General features: G+C 35.4%; 1 protein-coding gene across 1 annotated transcript in view; it reads right to left on the reverse strand.

The window, feature by feature from the left end:
* LOC129270678 (choline transporter-like protein 1) overlaps window positions 1-18,682 on the reverse strand; it is a 31,753-nt gene that overhangs the window by 12,302 nt on the left and 769 nt on the right. The window contains exons 2-8 of the mRNA XM_054907986.2: window positions 17,999-18,167; window positions 14,986-15,126; window positions 12,463-12,578; window positions 11,387-11,424; window positions 10,900-11,028; window positions 1,897-1,989; window positions 529-624 (exon numbers count right to left, since the gene is read on the reverse strand). Of these exons, the coding sequence (XP_054763961.2) occupies window positions 529-624; window positions 1,897-1,989; window positions 10,900-11,028; window positions 11,387-11,424; window positions 12,463-12,578; window positions 14,986-15,126; window positions 17,999-18,167 (782 nt within the window). The remainder of the gene's footprint in view (window positions 1-528; window positions 625-1,896; window positions 1,990-10,899; window positions 11,029-11,386; window positions 11,425-12,462; window positions 12,579-14,985; window positions 15,127-17,998; window positions 18,168-18,682) is intronic.

An 18,682-nucleotide genomic window follows, 5' to 3' on the forward strand; every position in this document is an offset into this window, starting at 1 on the left:
AGTTCTGATACACCTGTAATCAAATAAAAGACACTTTCCTTTTTATGTAAGCTACTGACCGATGTTTTTCAAACATTACTATGAACACGAATTCCCAGAAATACATAATGCAAATACTTTTTATTACTCATTTCTGATTTCACCATCATGTATGCTTTTGTTTGATACCAAACATATGTTTTTCTTTGGAATAATTAATTTGTTGGGTGATATAGACAATAAGATATTCATTTTGTCTTCAATGATATCACCAAGGGTAACACTGCTGTGTGAAGTAGTGCTCGGCTGCTGTGAAAAAAATCACATGTAGACCGGATGAGATTTGAACCAATGACCTCTGGGGTCCGTTGCAGAAAGAGTTGCGTTTAAACGCAAGTCAAAAAATCAATCGCAAGTCCCAAATGCGCGCTGTTGATTAGTTGAAAATCAAGTTGCATGTGATTTTTAGAGTTGCGATTGATTGCAACTCTTTCTGCAACGGGCCCCTGGACTACTAGACAGTGTTTTGCTCAGAAAATGTTTGCTCACCATAAGATCTCTATCCATAAAGTATGGTTTGTCAGGGGAGCCATCGTTGATGCGAGCATCCTCACAAAAACAGAGCAATAGGGTATCCACAGCCATCTAAAAGATAAACAAAATAATTACTTTACCACATGCACTTTCATTTAAAACTTTTATTTTTTATATCTCCTCAATTTTACTCCCTATTCTTCTTTATTGTCTCCCACTCATATTCAATAAATGGACCTTATCCGCATTAAATATTAAATTTTGAAAATGTATAAAATTCCTTTACAACTGCCATTAAATTTCTCAATGCTAGAGATATTAAGTGAAGTTTTGAAATTATACAAATTTGTTTTGAAATAGAAGCGGATATTCTCATTTCATTACAAGCAATATTACTTTACCGGACAGGGAACAATTTTCCTGGTATCGCATCACAATTTGCTCCACATTTTTTGAAAGACTGCTATGCATCAAGTCTTTTGTAGAGCATATTTTTCAAAGGACTGTACATTAATTAGTTGAGAGCTTTTATCTTATGACCAAAAATGCTATTCAAATTCGTAAAGCAAAATTATTCCCTGCTGGAGCAAATAATCTACTAATATAAATTGCATGATAAAAAGTGCTGTAATTCATAAGAATATCAGACATCTATTGAGCAACATGTGCTATCTTGACCTGGATTAGCAAGTCAAACCTACTATGGATAGATCGGGTAGGGGGGATGGGAAGAATTTTTGTATATATATGCATTTCCTACAACTGGTCAACAAGGGACTCCGCCAGGTAAGCCACAAATGTTTTCCTCCGAGCAAACTTTTCCACACTCAAAGATGGACTTTGTCCACTTGAAATTTCACCCAAGTAATTATCCTAATTAAGGGATATTCCCATAGTTTACCTGTATGTATTCGAAAAACAGAAGAATCCCATTTTATGAGATGAAATCTAAAATACCTTCATTATTTGGGAGAATGTAAGAGTAAGTGATGTCTTTGGCGTAAGAAGTGAGTAATGAGAGTGCAGGGTCAGAACAGGAAGTTTACCTCCAAAGAAATAAAGGTAAAAGAATTAAAGTGCCACAGACTGCCAGATTCAGACAGCAATATGTGACAGTAACTATTCATGAGTACAGTATAATATAACTCTAGTACTGACTGGTTATCTTATCATCTATTATTCCTTTTCCTCATGCTTAGAACCAGCTTAACTCCTTTTAGAATTTTTTTACAATAGAACAGCCCCTTTCTCTACTTGTGCTACTGTATTATAGATATCATCTGACAAAATTTATTTTTGGAATATTTTTAACATTCCATCTCAGAAACTTCTGAGTATTTTTACTTCAGTCTTCAGCATCGTTTGCAAAGACAATCTACTCACCTCATAAACAAGAAAAAAGCTGCTTGCTATAAAGTATGAAAATATTCCAACTATCAATGCCGCAATGGCATAGAAGAGCAGACTCTCGTTCGTCTATGATAGATGTGGGGGGGGGGGGAGGGGAGGAAGGGGGAGCAGAATAAAATTTGTTGATCAAACATCAATGAAATATATGCTCATTTGTGGTCGTTTTGTGCACATGCAGGCATAATGCCAAGGAGACGACATGCTTGAGAAAGTTCTTGTAAGATGGCATGACTTTATGCAATTTGGATAAAAAGGCATCCCATATCTGAAGTAAAAAGTAATATCTGTCAGATAATGTTCTAATTGACAGGATGCCATTTACCCATGCTGCATAATGATTACCTATACATGTAGCTACACACACTTCCCTGTCTCTGACCAGATCCAAAAAGATAAACAGAATTAACATAAAAAGGGAATGAATCAAATTCAACCTACAGTTTATGTGCAATTGCAGAGATGTGAAAATATTCAGAACCAGTATTTCTTACTTAATCAATCAATCCTTTTTAAAATAGAAATACAATATATTTTGTAAAATTGTGCAGTCACTTTTTTCAGAATATGTTCACAATTAATATTTCACCTTCCATTTAAAATCAATCCTTAAAAATATGAAATAGATTATGACAATTATTTTTTTTACATATTTTTCTAGTCTTTTTTTTTTGACTTTCAAAAAAAATTCCTTCAGAATTAAATATCTCAAACTGCTGTTTGACTAGTTGTATTATCTGTTTAGAAGAGGCTGAGAGACAGAGGGAGTGTGAGCAGTCATTACACTTGTTTGTGTTTTACCTCATACACACTCAACATAGAGCCAGCAATGATGTAGGCAAAGATACAGGTTACTACCACAGGTACAGCATAGAACATGAGCTGTTGCATGGTCTGCTTTCAACCCACCATGGAGTGAAGATGCAGCGTGCAAGACAGATGAAGGATGCATTTTTTTTTTTAAAGATGACAGATAGACAGAAAAAACAAAATATCTATTTATACTACAAACTGCTAAACAGTTAACAAAATGATTAGCCTAGAATTAAAACATCAAATGGGACACTTGTCAAAAATACCTTATAACATACATGTAAAGCATTAAATTGCAATGTCCATTCCAGCCAACATAAATCCCGAGGGGGGGGGGCACTCAAATTATATTTTGATGGGGGTCTGCCTTATGAAACGCAGAAATAGGGGTCTAAGTAACTGACTACAAGGAGAAAATATGGGGCAGTTAAAAAACAGGGTCTACCGAACAGGATCACATTACTGTACTGTACTATACTGTAGGTAAGGTGCGTGCTATGCGCTAGCGCTGTGCATATACATGTACATGGTGCTAGCTGCGCATGATACAGAGTGAAGGGATCTGATAAGCTGTACGTGCCGCTAGCTTTACCATGCTATTTCATAACAGGGGTCTTGTGAGCAGGAGGGCGGGTGGTTTCTGAACTGTCATTCACAGTATACAGATCAATCAAGGTCTGACAAAGGGGGTCACCAAAGAGGCATGTTCCCGTACCACTGATGTATGTGAGTGCCCCCCCCCCCCCCCCCCCGGTATAAATCTCTTCTTTTCAATTTCAATTGAAAATTATGAAATTGTTTTAAAATTTTTATTTATGATCAAACAAAATTTCAATGAATTTCCTTTTTTGACAAATGTACATTGAGCATTAAAAAATTCATACATTCATAAAATTTTCATTTGATTTGAGCACTGGATGGTAGAAATATCATATTCACAATAATTTTAATGAGAAGTAAATGATAAGGAATAGACAATAAAGAAAATTATACAAGTCATGATTTTGCTTTTGCTGATTTTCAATTTAAAAATGAAACAATCACTAGTCTGTAAAGTAACAAATTTACTTCTTTAATAGCAATTTTGATTTTTGTTTACTTTAAAAGAATTACCATCTTCATGGTTACCTACAAAGGTGAGACTAGCTCGATATTTTACACAATATATATGTAGCAGAATGAAATATTTTAAAGTTTTGAAATCTACATGTAAAAGAGACTTTTTTTTCTTCAAACGTTTTCCAACAGGTTTATTTATAGCATATTATATTCCACCTAAATCTGAAAATAACATTTTTGTACACTGACAATTATTTGATATAATAATAAGCTATTGAAAATGTCAATGTATGACTTGCAAATGTAGCAACACACAAAAGCTTTCAAGTTTGTAAAGCGGCCTTTCTAAAAAGTTTAATTATCTAAGTAATTTCACGTGTTTTTTAAGTCATAGTGCAAAGTTGTTTCCATTTTTTCAAAAAGTAAAATTAATGTTAATAGAAAGCTTCATGCAACATGCAATCTAACAAATAAGGAAATTGATATTCAAAATCATTTTAAAGAAACAAACAAATTTAATTTTCATGCAAAAGCAAATTAATCTAAAGACTCAGACCAGACCCAAAAGTGAAATTGACAATCATATACCTTTTGAAAGCTTATAAACTACTTAACACAGAAAATGCAAGCTTTATGCATTTTCACAGCTTTATACCAGCTGAGCATTGTGCTTAAGAATACCTCCAATTATCAGGCTTTGAAAATAGGCTGTCTTATACTTGCTTTCACTGGCCTCAAGACCACATTAGGTTAGAAGTGTTATGAATCCATAGGTTGGTACATAAAGCAAGTAGTCTCGCATGCATTACATGTACGCGATTCAGTATAAAGCAGAAGTGATGACTTTGAAAACAAAATAACTATTCACAAAAAACAAAATTCATATAATAATATACTACGTTCAATGACCCTAAATTACATTTGACCTTGTTCATGTGATCTGAAACTCGGTAGGATGTTCAGTAATACTTCATTACCCTTATGTCCAAGTTTCATGAACTAGGTCCATACAGTATATTTTCTAAGTTATGATGACATTTCAAAAACTTAACCTTCAGCTAAGATTCTGATGTTGATTCCCCCAACATGGTCTAAGTTCATTGACCCTAAATGACATTTGACCTTAGTCATGTGAACTGAAACTCAGGCTTGATCATGTGACCTAAGACTTATGCAAGGTGACCTTTGATATTTGATTACCCCTACATGTATGTCCACATTCCATAAACTTTCAAAGTTATGATGGCGATTCAACGATTATCCCCCAACATGGACAAAGTTCATTGACCTTAAATGAGATTTGACCTTAGTCATGTGACTTGAAACTTGCACAGGATTTTCAGTAATATATAATTACTCATATGTGCAAGTTTTATAAACTAGATCCATAAATATTAAAAGTTACAAATACCCCCAACATAGCCAAAGTTCATTGACCCTAAATAACCTTTGACCTTGGTCATGTGTTCTGGAACATGCATGGAATGTTCAGTGATACTTGATTCCTCTGATGTCCAAGTTTTTCAAGCTAGATCCATTTCCAAATTATGATGATAATTCAACAACTACCCCCAACATGGCCAAAGTTCATTGACCCTAAATGACCTTTGACCTTGGTTATGTGACCTGAAATTTGGGCAGGATATTAAGTAATACTTCATTACCCTAATGTCCAAGTATCATGAACCCAAACCATATATTTTTAAGTTATGATGAAATTTAAAAAACTTAACCTTGGGTTAAGATTTGATGTTGATGCCGCTGTCGCTGTCAGAAAAGCGGCGCCTATAGTCTCGCTCTTCTACGCAGGCGAGACAAAATGGGTGATTTTTCTGCTTTTTCAGATTCCGTATTTTTATTTCTTCACTTCTATCACAGAGTGACGTCATAAATATCATTCCTGCAAGCTTGATATAACGAAATCTAAAGCTTTTAAATTCTTTTTACCATATTTAATTTTCTGCTTACATGTATTGGCGCAGCTTTCCAATTCAATCTGCATTCAAATTTGTGTAGCAACTTTTCCTGACATAGCAATTTAGGCCCAATATGAGCAAAACAAAAATCCCCAAAACCTAGTGAGGAGTTGTAGGTTTCCATCCATTTGAGCACTGAATAGTTTTCATTGCCATTTTTTCTGCAATTTGAAAAAAAAAAATCGAATTTAGAATATGAAAAGCAGAAAAATTGACATTTATTTCCATGTACAAACCAATGGAATCACAATGCTTCTAACATGACATCACAGTCTCGAGGCAGGTGAAAGCACATAATAATAATAATAATATATGTGATTTGTAATGCGCCAAATCCACTCGGCAGAGTGCCCAAGGCGCAGTGAAACATGCAAGAAAGCGTATTTTGGAAGCCCTATAATTGGAGTTACATGTATTCTTTAAGGAAAATACTCAGCTTTAAAGCAGTGAAAAGAAATAATAGTAGATTTCACTAAGTGATTTTGACAGATTTTTTTTAGAAATTGAAAACTATACATTTTTGGAAACGTTAGGAATCAGAAAAAACAATGTTTTCATTTGCACCAGTCCCTTTATGGCCGCCATCTTGGATTTTACAAAATGTCTGCCCAAAATCGGGTTTTCAACAATATCTCAGCTTCTGAATAACCTAGAATAATTTTTGCACCTTAACCACCATTTCTGAGGTCAAGGAATCTAATGAACAGTTTTCAAGAGAAAACATCATTTTAATGTCATTTTCTGTCTTTCCTACAAATTACCAGACCCAAAATAAGGCTCAAGTTGCAAATGATTTGATGAGAACTTTACCTTTCAGCAAGGGAAATGTTACACAAGGGTGTCTTTTAAATGTTTTAATATCTAAACCCCTACAAAAAGTTTGGAAATCTGACTTTGATCTATAACCCCTCCTCGGGTTTTAGTGATTACTGTGTTATTAATATCAATAAATAGATCTTATAATTCTCTTTAAAATGATACCCTACATTATATGTCAAATGATTTGTTATTATTTTAACATACCATGACAATACAATCTTAATACCTCAATATATCGTCAATATTATTTTCAAAAACATCCTAAATAAAAAAGTTATATCTTAAAAGAGTGTCTTCATTGGAATAACATGTTGCTTATTTAACGTGATATAATTATGTTTACACGTCTTAAATAATGAGGAGTTATTATTTGTAATTCAATTTGAGCCAAATTAAGCCATAAATGTAATAATGGATCCATATTTCAATAAAATCACAATCACACAAGAGTTAAAGTTAAAGTCATTGCATTTTAAAAAAAAAATTAACGAAGAGATTGTTTTAAGAAACACCTTTTTACTATCAAATCTTCTGTTAATTCAAATAAAATTGTGATTCTAGGTTATTTAGAAGCTGAGATATTGCCGACAACCTCTTTCAAAGCTGCCATTTTGAAAATTCAAAATGGCGGCCATATAAGGATCGGTGCAAATGAAAACACTCGTCTGTTTTTCTGATAGCTCATACCATTACATTCATTCCAAAAATGCATAGTTTTCAATTTATCGAAAAACATCCAGCATTAGTAACAAATTCGAACATAGTGAATCTAACTATAAAGCTTGCATTTCTGTATTGAGTAGTTTATAAGCTTTCAACTGATATCGTCAATTTCACTTTTGGGTCTGATCTGGGTTTTAAATAAACCCAAAATATTGTACAGCAATAACAAACCTAAAGCATGCAAAAAAAAAATGTGAACATTGTTTTTTAACATGTGAGAAACAGTAATATGTATTGCATAAAAATTAATTAGATATGTTGCAATGAATCATGGGAGGGAAAATATTGATAATTCTGAATATCTTAAAGAAATATATTTTTTTTCTTAAATTATTATGTTTCATTCTTCCATCCCATAATAGAGTTACAATTATAAACAAAAAATAAAATTATCAATCTTTGCTTCTGTTTAAAGGATTATTTTCATATTAGAACTCTTAATGATGACATTCATTGCACACATTTAAAGCTGAATTTTCAAATGGCTCAAAACAAACTGATAATTGTGCAAAAATGATGTGAATACAGCAATCTATACGTATTTTTTCTTTGAAAATAACAAACAAAAATGTACCCACTTCCCACAAAACAATGCCATCATAAAAGCAAATATAGACAGATATTAATAACTGAAGCACAAATCTATATACATGTAAGAACATTAACTGTAAATAATAGTGTTATGAATCAATGTAGTTTTCAACATATAAATCAAATACATGTACTGTACAAGCTGTTATTTTCGTGTACAGAATTTTTTTCGCGAATCACTGGGGTCCCGACATTTTCGCGTGTTGTTAAATTCGCGATCGGAAGATAGCCTATGAAGCACAACTAGTGCAAATCATGTGCAAAATTATGCTCCTCAAAGTCTATATGCTGATGTGTCCTTTGTACATAAATATGTCCCTGTAAAAACAGTTACAAAATGTGGGAAAAAGTGGCTTAAATTTCACTTTTTTGTACCTTTAGATCTGAAAATTCATCATATCACAGTTTGATCTGTAAGAGTAATCTTTTGAAGTTTTGTTTTGTTAGATTCACTTTTTAAAAAGTTGGTTTCAGTGCAAAAATGTTGAATTTTGTGAACAAAATCTTACACCTTTAAAAGCCCTGGTCATGTGACTATGAATATTAATGAGTATGCAAATAGCTGCCAATACATGTGTATATAGTGAATCAGATAACAATAAAATCAAATTATCTCATGGAAAATACAGTTTGATATTACAGTGAGTGAATAACTACCGATAGAATTAAGTGAGAATATAGTTTAGGCTCTGATTTTGTTTGAGAAATAAATAAAAGTGAAATTCTAGCTTACTTTTTGAATCACTAACTGTACTTTCTCATGACGAAAAAAACTTCCATTTGAGAACACTATACCCCAGTTTCCCTTCTCATCAATTCTCTTCTCCAAGTACGACAAACCCTAACTGCCCCAAGCAAGCAATTTAAGTATCAAAACACCTGTTTCTTGACGTCGGTCCGAAGATAACACAATAGCCCAGCATATACAGTCACAGCAGGGGGCCACACACGATGGCATGCATGCGCAGCGCTGAGCGCGGTCTCTGCAAAACATGCCATCATTTTTATTCGCTTACTTTCCTTATTTCGAGGTCGATTTTCTTCGTTCGAAATTGAAAATGGACTAACATTGGATTACTGAATACAATATGCCTTTTAAAACGTGATTAAATATTGAATACAATAATTTCATTCCGAAGGTCCTACTACAGACAGAGAAGTCTTACGTAATAGCACAGCTGTTGTTTATCTTTTTGTCCTTTGCTCAACGCTCATATACTGGCCTGTGGAGGTGAAATTGAGACAGCGGGGATTACCCCTGGATTACCTGGCCAAGCGCGGTTGATAAGGGCTTGGAAATGATTTTTGGGAGATCCAAATGGAAAATGGGGTATAACACCGCAGTTTGCAATCTGTACTGCGGTCTTTCTCCAAACGGGGGTTTGACGTAATGTAAACCTTATTTTTTGTACACATAGAGGTGCATATCTCAATTTTTTTCACTACACAGGATGTTTTCAATAGCAAAGCTTTGCTGTTGGGGATATCAATTCTGACTAAAGAATGTGACAATATTTTTGTGTGTTGTTAATTGGCGGCCAATCGGCAATTCGCGAAATCCGCAAAAATAAAACCCCCGCGAAAATAACACCTTACACAGTACATGTATGTGCCAAATGAACTCCAAAATGAGTCAATTCATAAGGGGGGCACAATATTTCAGGAAACTTTTCCCCAAAATGATCAACTCAGTCTCTATGTACTCATTCTCAATGCAGTCCTCTGTAAATCATGCGTCATTACTTCTCCCTGTGATTTACAACACACGACACAAATACAATAAGTACAAACATACTATGTCACACATACATTAAAACCCTGCAACACTCAACCACATCCTGCTCACATGCTATACACCTTCAGTGTTACCATGCAAAGCACCACACAGTTACTACAAACACACAGCTAACTGATAGTGTTCCTATACACACTCCACCGAACATCAGATACATGTACAAAGCTTGCACTCTTTTGCACACCCCTTCATATAAACTAACACCAGACAAGCACCTTTCATAATTAATTTCTCCAATATAAAATACCACAAACCTGCAAACAAAAACCCTCGTGCCTACGCACAGTACTAGTACTCCTTGAAAATGTCACATACAACTCTACTGTACAACTCATGCTTTCAAAAGAAAAAGAAAAAAATACTAAATTGTACTCAATCACTGATAAAAAATCCGCAAGCACTATCTGGTGTAAGTTTTGGTCAACCTTAAAGAAACATCAATTGCAAATACCAAACATTCCCAAACAGCTTTCATCAGCACTTGTAATGCTAGGCAAAAGACAATCACAAATTTTAACAAGAATGTTGCTAGGGCGAGCACATAATACGCCCACCTGTAACTGTAACACGGAAAATGGAGTTATTGGTCAAGCAAGAAAAGTCAAAGGTGGTGACTTGACCTTTGACCTTTTAACCTAAAATTCAATAGGCTTCCTGGGATCCATGCTAGTATCATACAAACAAAATTATATGAGCCAGGTTAAATTAAACTAAAGTTAACGCGTTTACACACAAGGACTTCAGAAGGGTAAGATGTAAACAAGTCACCGTGACCTTGACCTTTGGACCTAAAAATAAATAGGCTTCCTGGGATACTTGCTAGTATCATACACACCAAATTATATGAGCCTAGCTTAAGTTAAACTGAAGTTATCGCATTTACAAGGACTTCAGAAGGGAAAGATAAAAACATGTCACTGTGACCTTGACCTTTCACCTTTTGACCTAGAAATTGATAGGCTTCCTGGAATTTATGCTGGTATCATAATCATCAAATTATATGAGCCTAGGTAAAGTTAAACTTAATCGTATTTTCAAGGAAAAGTTAACGGACGGACGGACGGAAGGAAACCGAACGTGATAACTTGCAAGCACTCTCCAGTGTAATTCTTGCCAAACCTAAAAAAAAGACCCACTTCTAGTCATACTTCAAACATAACACATAACACCCAACACTCTGAGAGGACTCTCCTCTGTACTCACCCCCATGATGGCAACACCAATTGCTGCTGTGATAGCGACAACCATCAGCTTGCCCAAGAAGAGGACAAAGTCACCTACGCAATTGATGGCCGCTACACGCAGGGCATTCGACAACAGAACTGTGAAGGCCTGTATTTCAAAATCAAAGATAAATACATGTATTGTCTATTCTCCACACTGTATCCACTTTCCAGAACCTGATTTTGTATGGCAATGGACAACACTAAATTGTAATGATTGACTTGAAATCTCTTGTTACTGTATATCCTGTATGTTGAAATGTTGTACACAATGGAAGTCATTGGAAAAAAGTTTTCATAACTCCCCAGTCAACAACATCATAGGGACAAGTTCACTGAATAAAGGACAGACTATGAAGTCATAGTTTTGATAAATCAATGCAACATCATGATAAACTGGCTCATATTCCAGTCAACAAAATGAACGATGAAAAATAGGAAGATAAACATAAGAAATAATATCATACCTTTGCAGCAGAACTACAGAAACCATCTCCTTCAATAGCTGAAGAAAACAAATCAGAACAAAACAAGAACTGCATTGACAAACAATGTCATATATCACATGAACGATCTTTACTTAATGGTACAAAACTTTAAATAACAATAAATTCAAATCATCTGACGACAAATTAGGTGATCTGTCAAGTCTCATGACCACTATGACCTGATGACCTAACAAGAGTGTCGCTAAGGCAAGCACATAATACGCCCACCTGTTACGCAGAAAATGAAGTTATTGGTCAAGCAAGAAAAGTGAAAGGTAGCGACTTGACCTTTGACCATTTGACCTAAAAATCAATAGGCTTCCTGGAATCCATGCTAGTATCATACACACAAAATTATATGAGCCTAGGTTAAGTTAAACTAAAGTTATCGCATCTACATGGACTTCAAAAGAGTAAGATGAAAACATGTCACTTTGACCTTGACCTTTGACCTCAAAATCAATAGGCTTTCTGGGATCCATGCAAATATCATACACACCAACTTATATGAGCCAAGGTTAAGTTAAACTAGAGATGCGTTTACAAGGACTTCAGAAGGGTGAGATGAAAACATGTCAATGTGATCTTGACCTTTAACCTTTTGACCTCAAAATCAAAAGGCTTTCCGAGATCCATGCTAGTATCATACACACAAAATTATGTGAGCCTAGGTTAAGTTAAACTAGAGTTATCGAGTTTACATGTACAAGGACTGCAGAAGGGCAAGATGAAAATAGGTCACTGTGATCTTGAACGTTGACCTTTGGACCTCAAAATCAATAGGCTTCCTGGGATCCATGTTAGTATCATACGTGGCAAATTGTATGAGCCTAGCTTAAGTTAAACTGAACTTATCGCATTTTCAACAGTTAATGAATGGAAGGACGGACACCGAGCGTGATACCATAATACATGTACGTCCCGTTGAGACGGGCGTATAAAAAGTCAGAAGGGTACCTTGTCTGTGATCGGCACCCTCTGCATATATCAGTTGGGCTAGCTTACACCAAAATGAATATAAATAATTCTGATTACTGTTTTATTCAATTGCTCACCAATAATGATGTAGGCATGTTCGTTCAAGAACTTGAGAAACTTCTCTAGACACCATAGACAGCATATGAGGCACTTGAGAATACACTGAGCTATCGGGTTCTGACTGTCTTTCAATCTGGAGAAGAAAACAGATTTCTTGAAATAAAAGGGGAATCCAACCCAAATGAAAACTTGTTTTTACAAGGAAAAGAAAAATCAGACAAGTTGATAGGTGAAAGTTTGAACAATATTGAAGAAATAACAAGAAAGTTATGATTTCTTTAAAGTTGTAAATATTGGTAATCACTATACCCATGGAGACTTCAAATTGGCCGCATATGGGATGTCATAGTGATGTAAGGCAAGGACTACTCTTCCATATACTCCAATACATATTTTGGCTAAAATGTCATTTTTCCCAAAAGTTTTATTTCAAATTATATTTTTCTTTCATGAGGACATAAACAATATACTACCTGGGTTATATTGAGATTACTTCCCCAGGGGAATGGGTACTTAGGAGAAAACCACAAATCCTTGATAATAAAGTACATGGCCTATGTGAAAGTTGTCCTTGCCCCTTGTCATAATTTACTAACAGAGTTGCCAATTTGAAATCTACATAGTATTAGTGATCTCAATTTTAAAGCAGCTATAACTTTCTTATTGCTTGTCCGATTTCTTTCAAACTTTCACCATTCTGTTTAATTAATTTTTCTCCTTCTCAACACAACATTTTATGGCTAAGGGTTGTGCATCAACCAGTAGTGCCTTGATGCTTGGCCTTGGCCTTAAGGCCAACTTTTTCAAAGCCTTGGCCTTGAGAGGGCCTTGGCCTTGAGGATTTTGAGCCTTGAAATTTCAAGGCATTTTGTATTTTGAATTTTCATTTGTAAATTATTATAAATGTTTTAATTGTTTTGTATATTTAATGACACCAATGGTCAATACTACCAGTCAGCAGCAGCAGCAGCACTAGTAAGTCTACTAGCAGTGTCATCAATTGTAATTGTCACTATTATCAAGAATTATCATCACATATGTAACAAAGAAAACAGCAGTGATGAAAAATAATATTACTTATTGGTAATGTGTTGTAATCATGACTAATAATGATGATGACAATATTAATAATAATGATAATGATGATAGTAATAATGATTATGATAAAAATTATAGTGATTTGATGACAAGCATAATTCTGACAGATCTGACTGCAATTTTGACAATTTTGCTGTCGGAAAAGCGGCGCCTACATGTACATGTATAGTCTCACTCTGCTTCGCAGGTAAGAAAAAATGAGAATTAAAATTTAAAATTGGTTGTAAGCAGAAGAAAAACCCATCAAAACTGACAAGAGTCCTAAAAATAACTCTTTTCCAGGTCAGGATTTGAAAATTTCAACTTGCGCTTTGTGCTCTCTGCCCCCCCCCCCCCCCCTGGGAAAATTCACTGTAGGAAAAAATGCCCCTCTTCTAAAATCGAAAATGCCCTTTTTTCCAAGTGAAATATGCCCTTTGAAAAAAAATACAATTTTTATAGTAAAACATAATACATCTTAAGTTCGAAGATCACCACATTTTGGATCGCGCTTGCATCAATTATTGTTTAGTACGGTATTTATCCTGTTCATGGTTACAAAAATGGCACAAAAAACACTATTCATATAATAATAACATACATGTACTATGCTCATTAACCCTACATAACCTTTTATCAGTGATACTTAATTACCCTTATGTCCATATTTCATGAACTAGATCCAAGTTGTGATGGCAATTCAACAAATACCCCCAATATGGCCAAAGTTCATTGACCATAAATGACCTTTGACCTAGGTCATGTGGCCTGAAACTCAGGCAGAATGTTCTGTATTACTTGATTACCCTTATGTCCAAGTTTCATGAACTAGTTCCAAATACTTTCTAAGTTATGACATTCAAAAACTTTAATAACCATGGTTAAGATTTCAATGTTAACGACACCTCCACCGCCGTTGGAAAAGAGGCACCTATAGTCTCACTTTGCTATGCAGGAGAGACAAATATCTTTGAACAAATTTTGGTAAATTTTATATTGTATTTTTATTTTTAAATCTTTTGTAAATTCAAAGTTTAGGTAGAAAGTATGTTATCTGACTGAATTTTCAGGAGTTCCTTTTTTTTTAGGTGACTTGCGATTCTTTTCAAGGTAGGACTATGGTGTAATATTGTCTGATGTCATTGAGATCCACATTGTTTTGTTTATATGCCCCAATTAGTGTGGCTCATAATTAATGCAGCATCAATGTTCCTTATCATGATGGGCTGGTGGGTTTACCACTCATTGACGCAAGTATTAATTAAAGAAATATTCATCTGAATGTAATCACAACTGAAGGCATTTTAATGGAGTTTGTAATCACTTTGAAAGAGAAACACAGAGCATTATGCACTGTGTTGAGTACACTGCAGTCGATCAATGTTTCATTATCAAAAAGTACAAGTGACATCAGAACTTAATTGGGGTGAACATGTATTATGAAATGTACAATATAGACTTACTTGTATTGGATGTACATGAGGATTGCTCGGGGTACCTTGACAAGTAGAATGATGAAGGATCCAAACACCATGGAACCAATATGATACCTGATCAATCGACCGGTAGAGCGTAGGATAGGAGAACTAAAACTTTCCTTGTCTCTGCAATGACAAATACAAGTAGAGAGATAAAGGTGTAAAGGTAAGAAAGTGGCAAGGAGGTAAGGATGGGGGGGGGGGGTGGTGGTGAAATTTGAGTTTATAAGCAATAACTAGATTCTGCTTTAACGTAGAAAAGGTTTACGGTTAACCATGTGCAATATGAAGAAGGGAAAGGAAATGCAGGCAAAAAATTGAAATGGAAAGACGAGACAGGATGAAAGAGGAAATTAGAGGTATTCTTTTCTTGAAAATGAGTGAAGTCCTGAAAAGGACTGTAAACCAGATGTACACCTTCTCCACATTATAAACTCCACCATGCAAACCTACAAAGATCAACTAGATTCTGCTTATGTTTAACTAGACCCAGACAAGGTCAAAGGGTATTGGCAGGAAGGAATTTCTCAGAATGATGAAGCACTGAAATCAGTAGCTTAGTAATACATGGTGGATACAGAATATAATTACCATCAATGTACATTACACAGATATATCAGGCATTAAGAAAGTAGAATGGTGGGAATTATTTATCCAAGGTTGGTCTAGCAATTACTATTTTTCCCTAGGGGCAAAGCCCCAAGGGAAAAATAGTAATTGCCCGTCCAACCGAGGATTGATAATTCCTAATATGCTTTCGAAGGAAATATCTGCTATTATTTGTTACATATCCCTCTTTAAAGGTTAAGTCCACCCCAAAAATGTTGATTTGAATCAATAGAGAAAAATTAAACAAGCACAACACTAAAAAATTTCACCAAAATCAGATGTAAAACAAGGCAAAAGCGATTTTGTGTCTCGCCCACTTATGAAAATAACCAGAAATATCGTGATTTGCGAGTGCACGCAACAGAATTGTATCGAAACTTCATAGTGAAATGACTTGTCAGAAGCGCCTTGCATGTAAACTTTAATGTTGACCTGATAATGACCTTTGACCTTACCATGTGACCTCCAACTGCAGCATAACATGCAGGTCCCCCAAGTCCATCTACCATCCAAGTTTGGTTGAAAAGCGACTTACGGTTGCAGAGTTAGGTGTCATAAGAAAGTCTTGCATGTAAACTTTAACGTTGACCTGAAAATGACCTTTGACCTTACCATGTGACCTCCAACTGCAGCATAACATGCAGGTCCCCCAAGTCCATCTACCATCCAAGTTTGGTTGAAAAGCGACTTACGGTTGTGGAGTTATGTGTTATTTTGTTTGTGACAGACGACGGACGGACGACATTTGGATCCCGAAGTCTCGCCTTCACCTCTGGTGGGCGAGACAAAAGTGAACACTGTGAAGTGCGAATTATTCTTGAGTTTAATGAATGACATAAAAGGACATGTCATTATTTGAGTGAACTTTAACTTCCTTTGACATGGATTTGGGTCAGAAGTATTGTTTGGGTATTACAGAACTTATAATCCAGTGTGTCGAGGGGAGGGGGGGGGGGTGATGAGGATATTTCAGATAGGGAGGCCTATGTTATCATTCCCCAGTAATTTACAATGGAGTATGATTAATCATATGGCAAGTACGATCATGATTATAATGAGTAGAAAATGACGATCACTAGTTGTATACACGCCTACCATGATGACCATTGATTTTTTTTTCCTTGAGACCTTCATAAGATCAAGAACAGTACTTAGTCGCTCCCATGGACAAAACGGAGAAGGATATCACTGGTCCTATTTTTTTTATTCCTTGTCAAAGACAGACAACTAAGGGTTTGTGTCGGGAATCTTACATTGTAGAAACAGAACATTCCTTAGGACCAGATTCCTTGAACATCAACGCTGTAGTTCCATTTCTTCTGAAGTATCGCACCACATTCACATCGAATCACCTGGACATCAACAAGGTACAAGTGCTGGACAGGGGGCCGCAGGACTTTGAGAGAGGTGCGAAAGAAGCGATTTACATCCACGCAATCAAACCTTCTCTCAATAGGGACGGAGGGCGATACAAGCTTCCGAGTGTCTGAAACCCTATTATCGATCGCTACCTCGCCAGGTGGGTGTTTCATGAAGCTGTTTGTAAAGTTATGTAAGACTTTACGAACAGCTTTATGAATCGATTCACTTTGGTCATTGCTGAGGAAGGCTGAAGTTAGCAACCAAAAATTTTGAGGTAATTCTTAGAATTTTTCTTTGTGTTGAGAACAAAAGTTTGACTTTTCCTTTATATGAAATGAGCACATAGAACAAAAACTTAAAAAAAAAGGATGAACATGACCTCGTATCGGCTGACCTTTTGACCCCTAGATGACCTTTGGCCCATATTTCTCATGGGTTACATTCGGTATTACCCAAGGATCATATGTGCAAGTATGAACATAATTGATGTACAAATAAGAGCTAGTTGAACAAAAACTTGAACAGACCAATGGACCAACAGGAAAAGTGATTACTAGGTCTCTTTGTTCAGGCGAGACAATGACATTTGTTCAGTGCTACTAACAACCTGCAGTCCCCTGGTTGCACATATTTCTCATAAGGTAGGTTCACAATGGTTTGTATGATTATTTGCAGCATATAATGTATCCAATGGTCACAAGCACTTGCATACATGTATTTGTCCATGTCATGATACATGCACCAACAATTTTCCATTCTGCCCAGAGTTTTGTAAACCTCTATAAAGTTACCCAATCCTAACAATGAATCCATAGTGCAGGGAAGAAAAAGAATAGAATTAGTAAAATTCCATGAAAACTGTATTGTTTAGATGAAGTTTGTATCAATTTGAAATAGTAACATGTTGATTAATGCATAGTGTTGATTGTCAACCAATCTCTCAGAATTAATAAGAAGTTATATCACAAGAAGGATGCAAGTTGAATGCAGGTATTACGAAATGCACAAATTGTGAAAGAGGTTTTACCTCGTGAAATACCAGTCAACAACGCATGCAGCAATGACAAACTGATGGCAGGCAAGAATGAATTCAGCCGTCCAGATAAACCCTATAGCATGGTACCACCACATATAGCGTACAGGCTGTGGAGGGTTGTAGGTCACATAGCCATGAGGTTCAGTCACTAGGGGATAGCCTGTGGAAGTAATTGATAGAAAAGTGGAGATAGTTTATGCTATAATTATTATCATCTCTGCCAATAAGCTAGTTCGTAGTTCAATTCTGCACATGTCAGAGGAAGGTCATTGGTACTAAAATGACATGCTGGTTTAATATGTAATGAGATAAGCACCAACTTTGATGTCTTGATTATTCTTTTAATCTTTTGAATTGCGTTTTTCATTACAGCTGCAAAAAAACAACGATGTGTCCACTGTTGTAATTATAACAACATGCTAATTCATTCGAAGTAAAAATGCAACAAAAACCTTCTTAGATTGTTAATTGGTGTGATATTCTAGTCACTTGGTCTATTCAATTTCTTCATTATGCTATGTAAGGCAGGCTTACATATCTTTCTTTGAAATCTGCCTATCATAATGAAAGAAATGACAGGTCATTTGACCAAAATTGCCCATGGAGTAACTACGAACTGGGGACCGTTTCATCAACATTTCTGTCCGACAAGTTGTCAGATCTGACATCTTTCCT

The sequence above is a fragment of the Lytechinus pictus genome, chromosome 11, assembly GCF_037042905.1.
Source record: "Lytechinus pictus isolate F3 Inbred chromosome 11, Lp3.0, whole genome shotgun sequence".
NCBI lineage: Eukaryota > Metazoa > Echinodermata > Echinoidea > Temnopleuroida > Toxopneustidae > Lytechinus > Lytechinus pictus.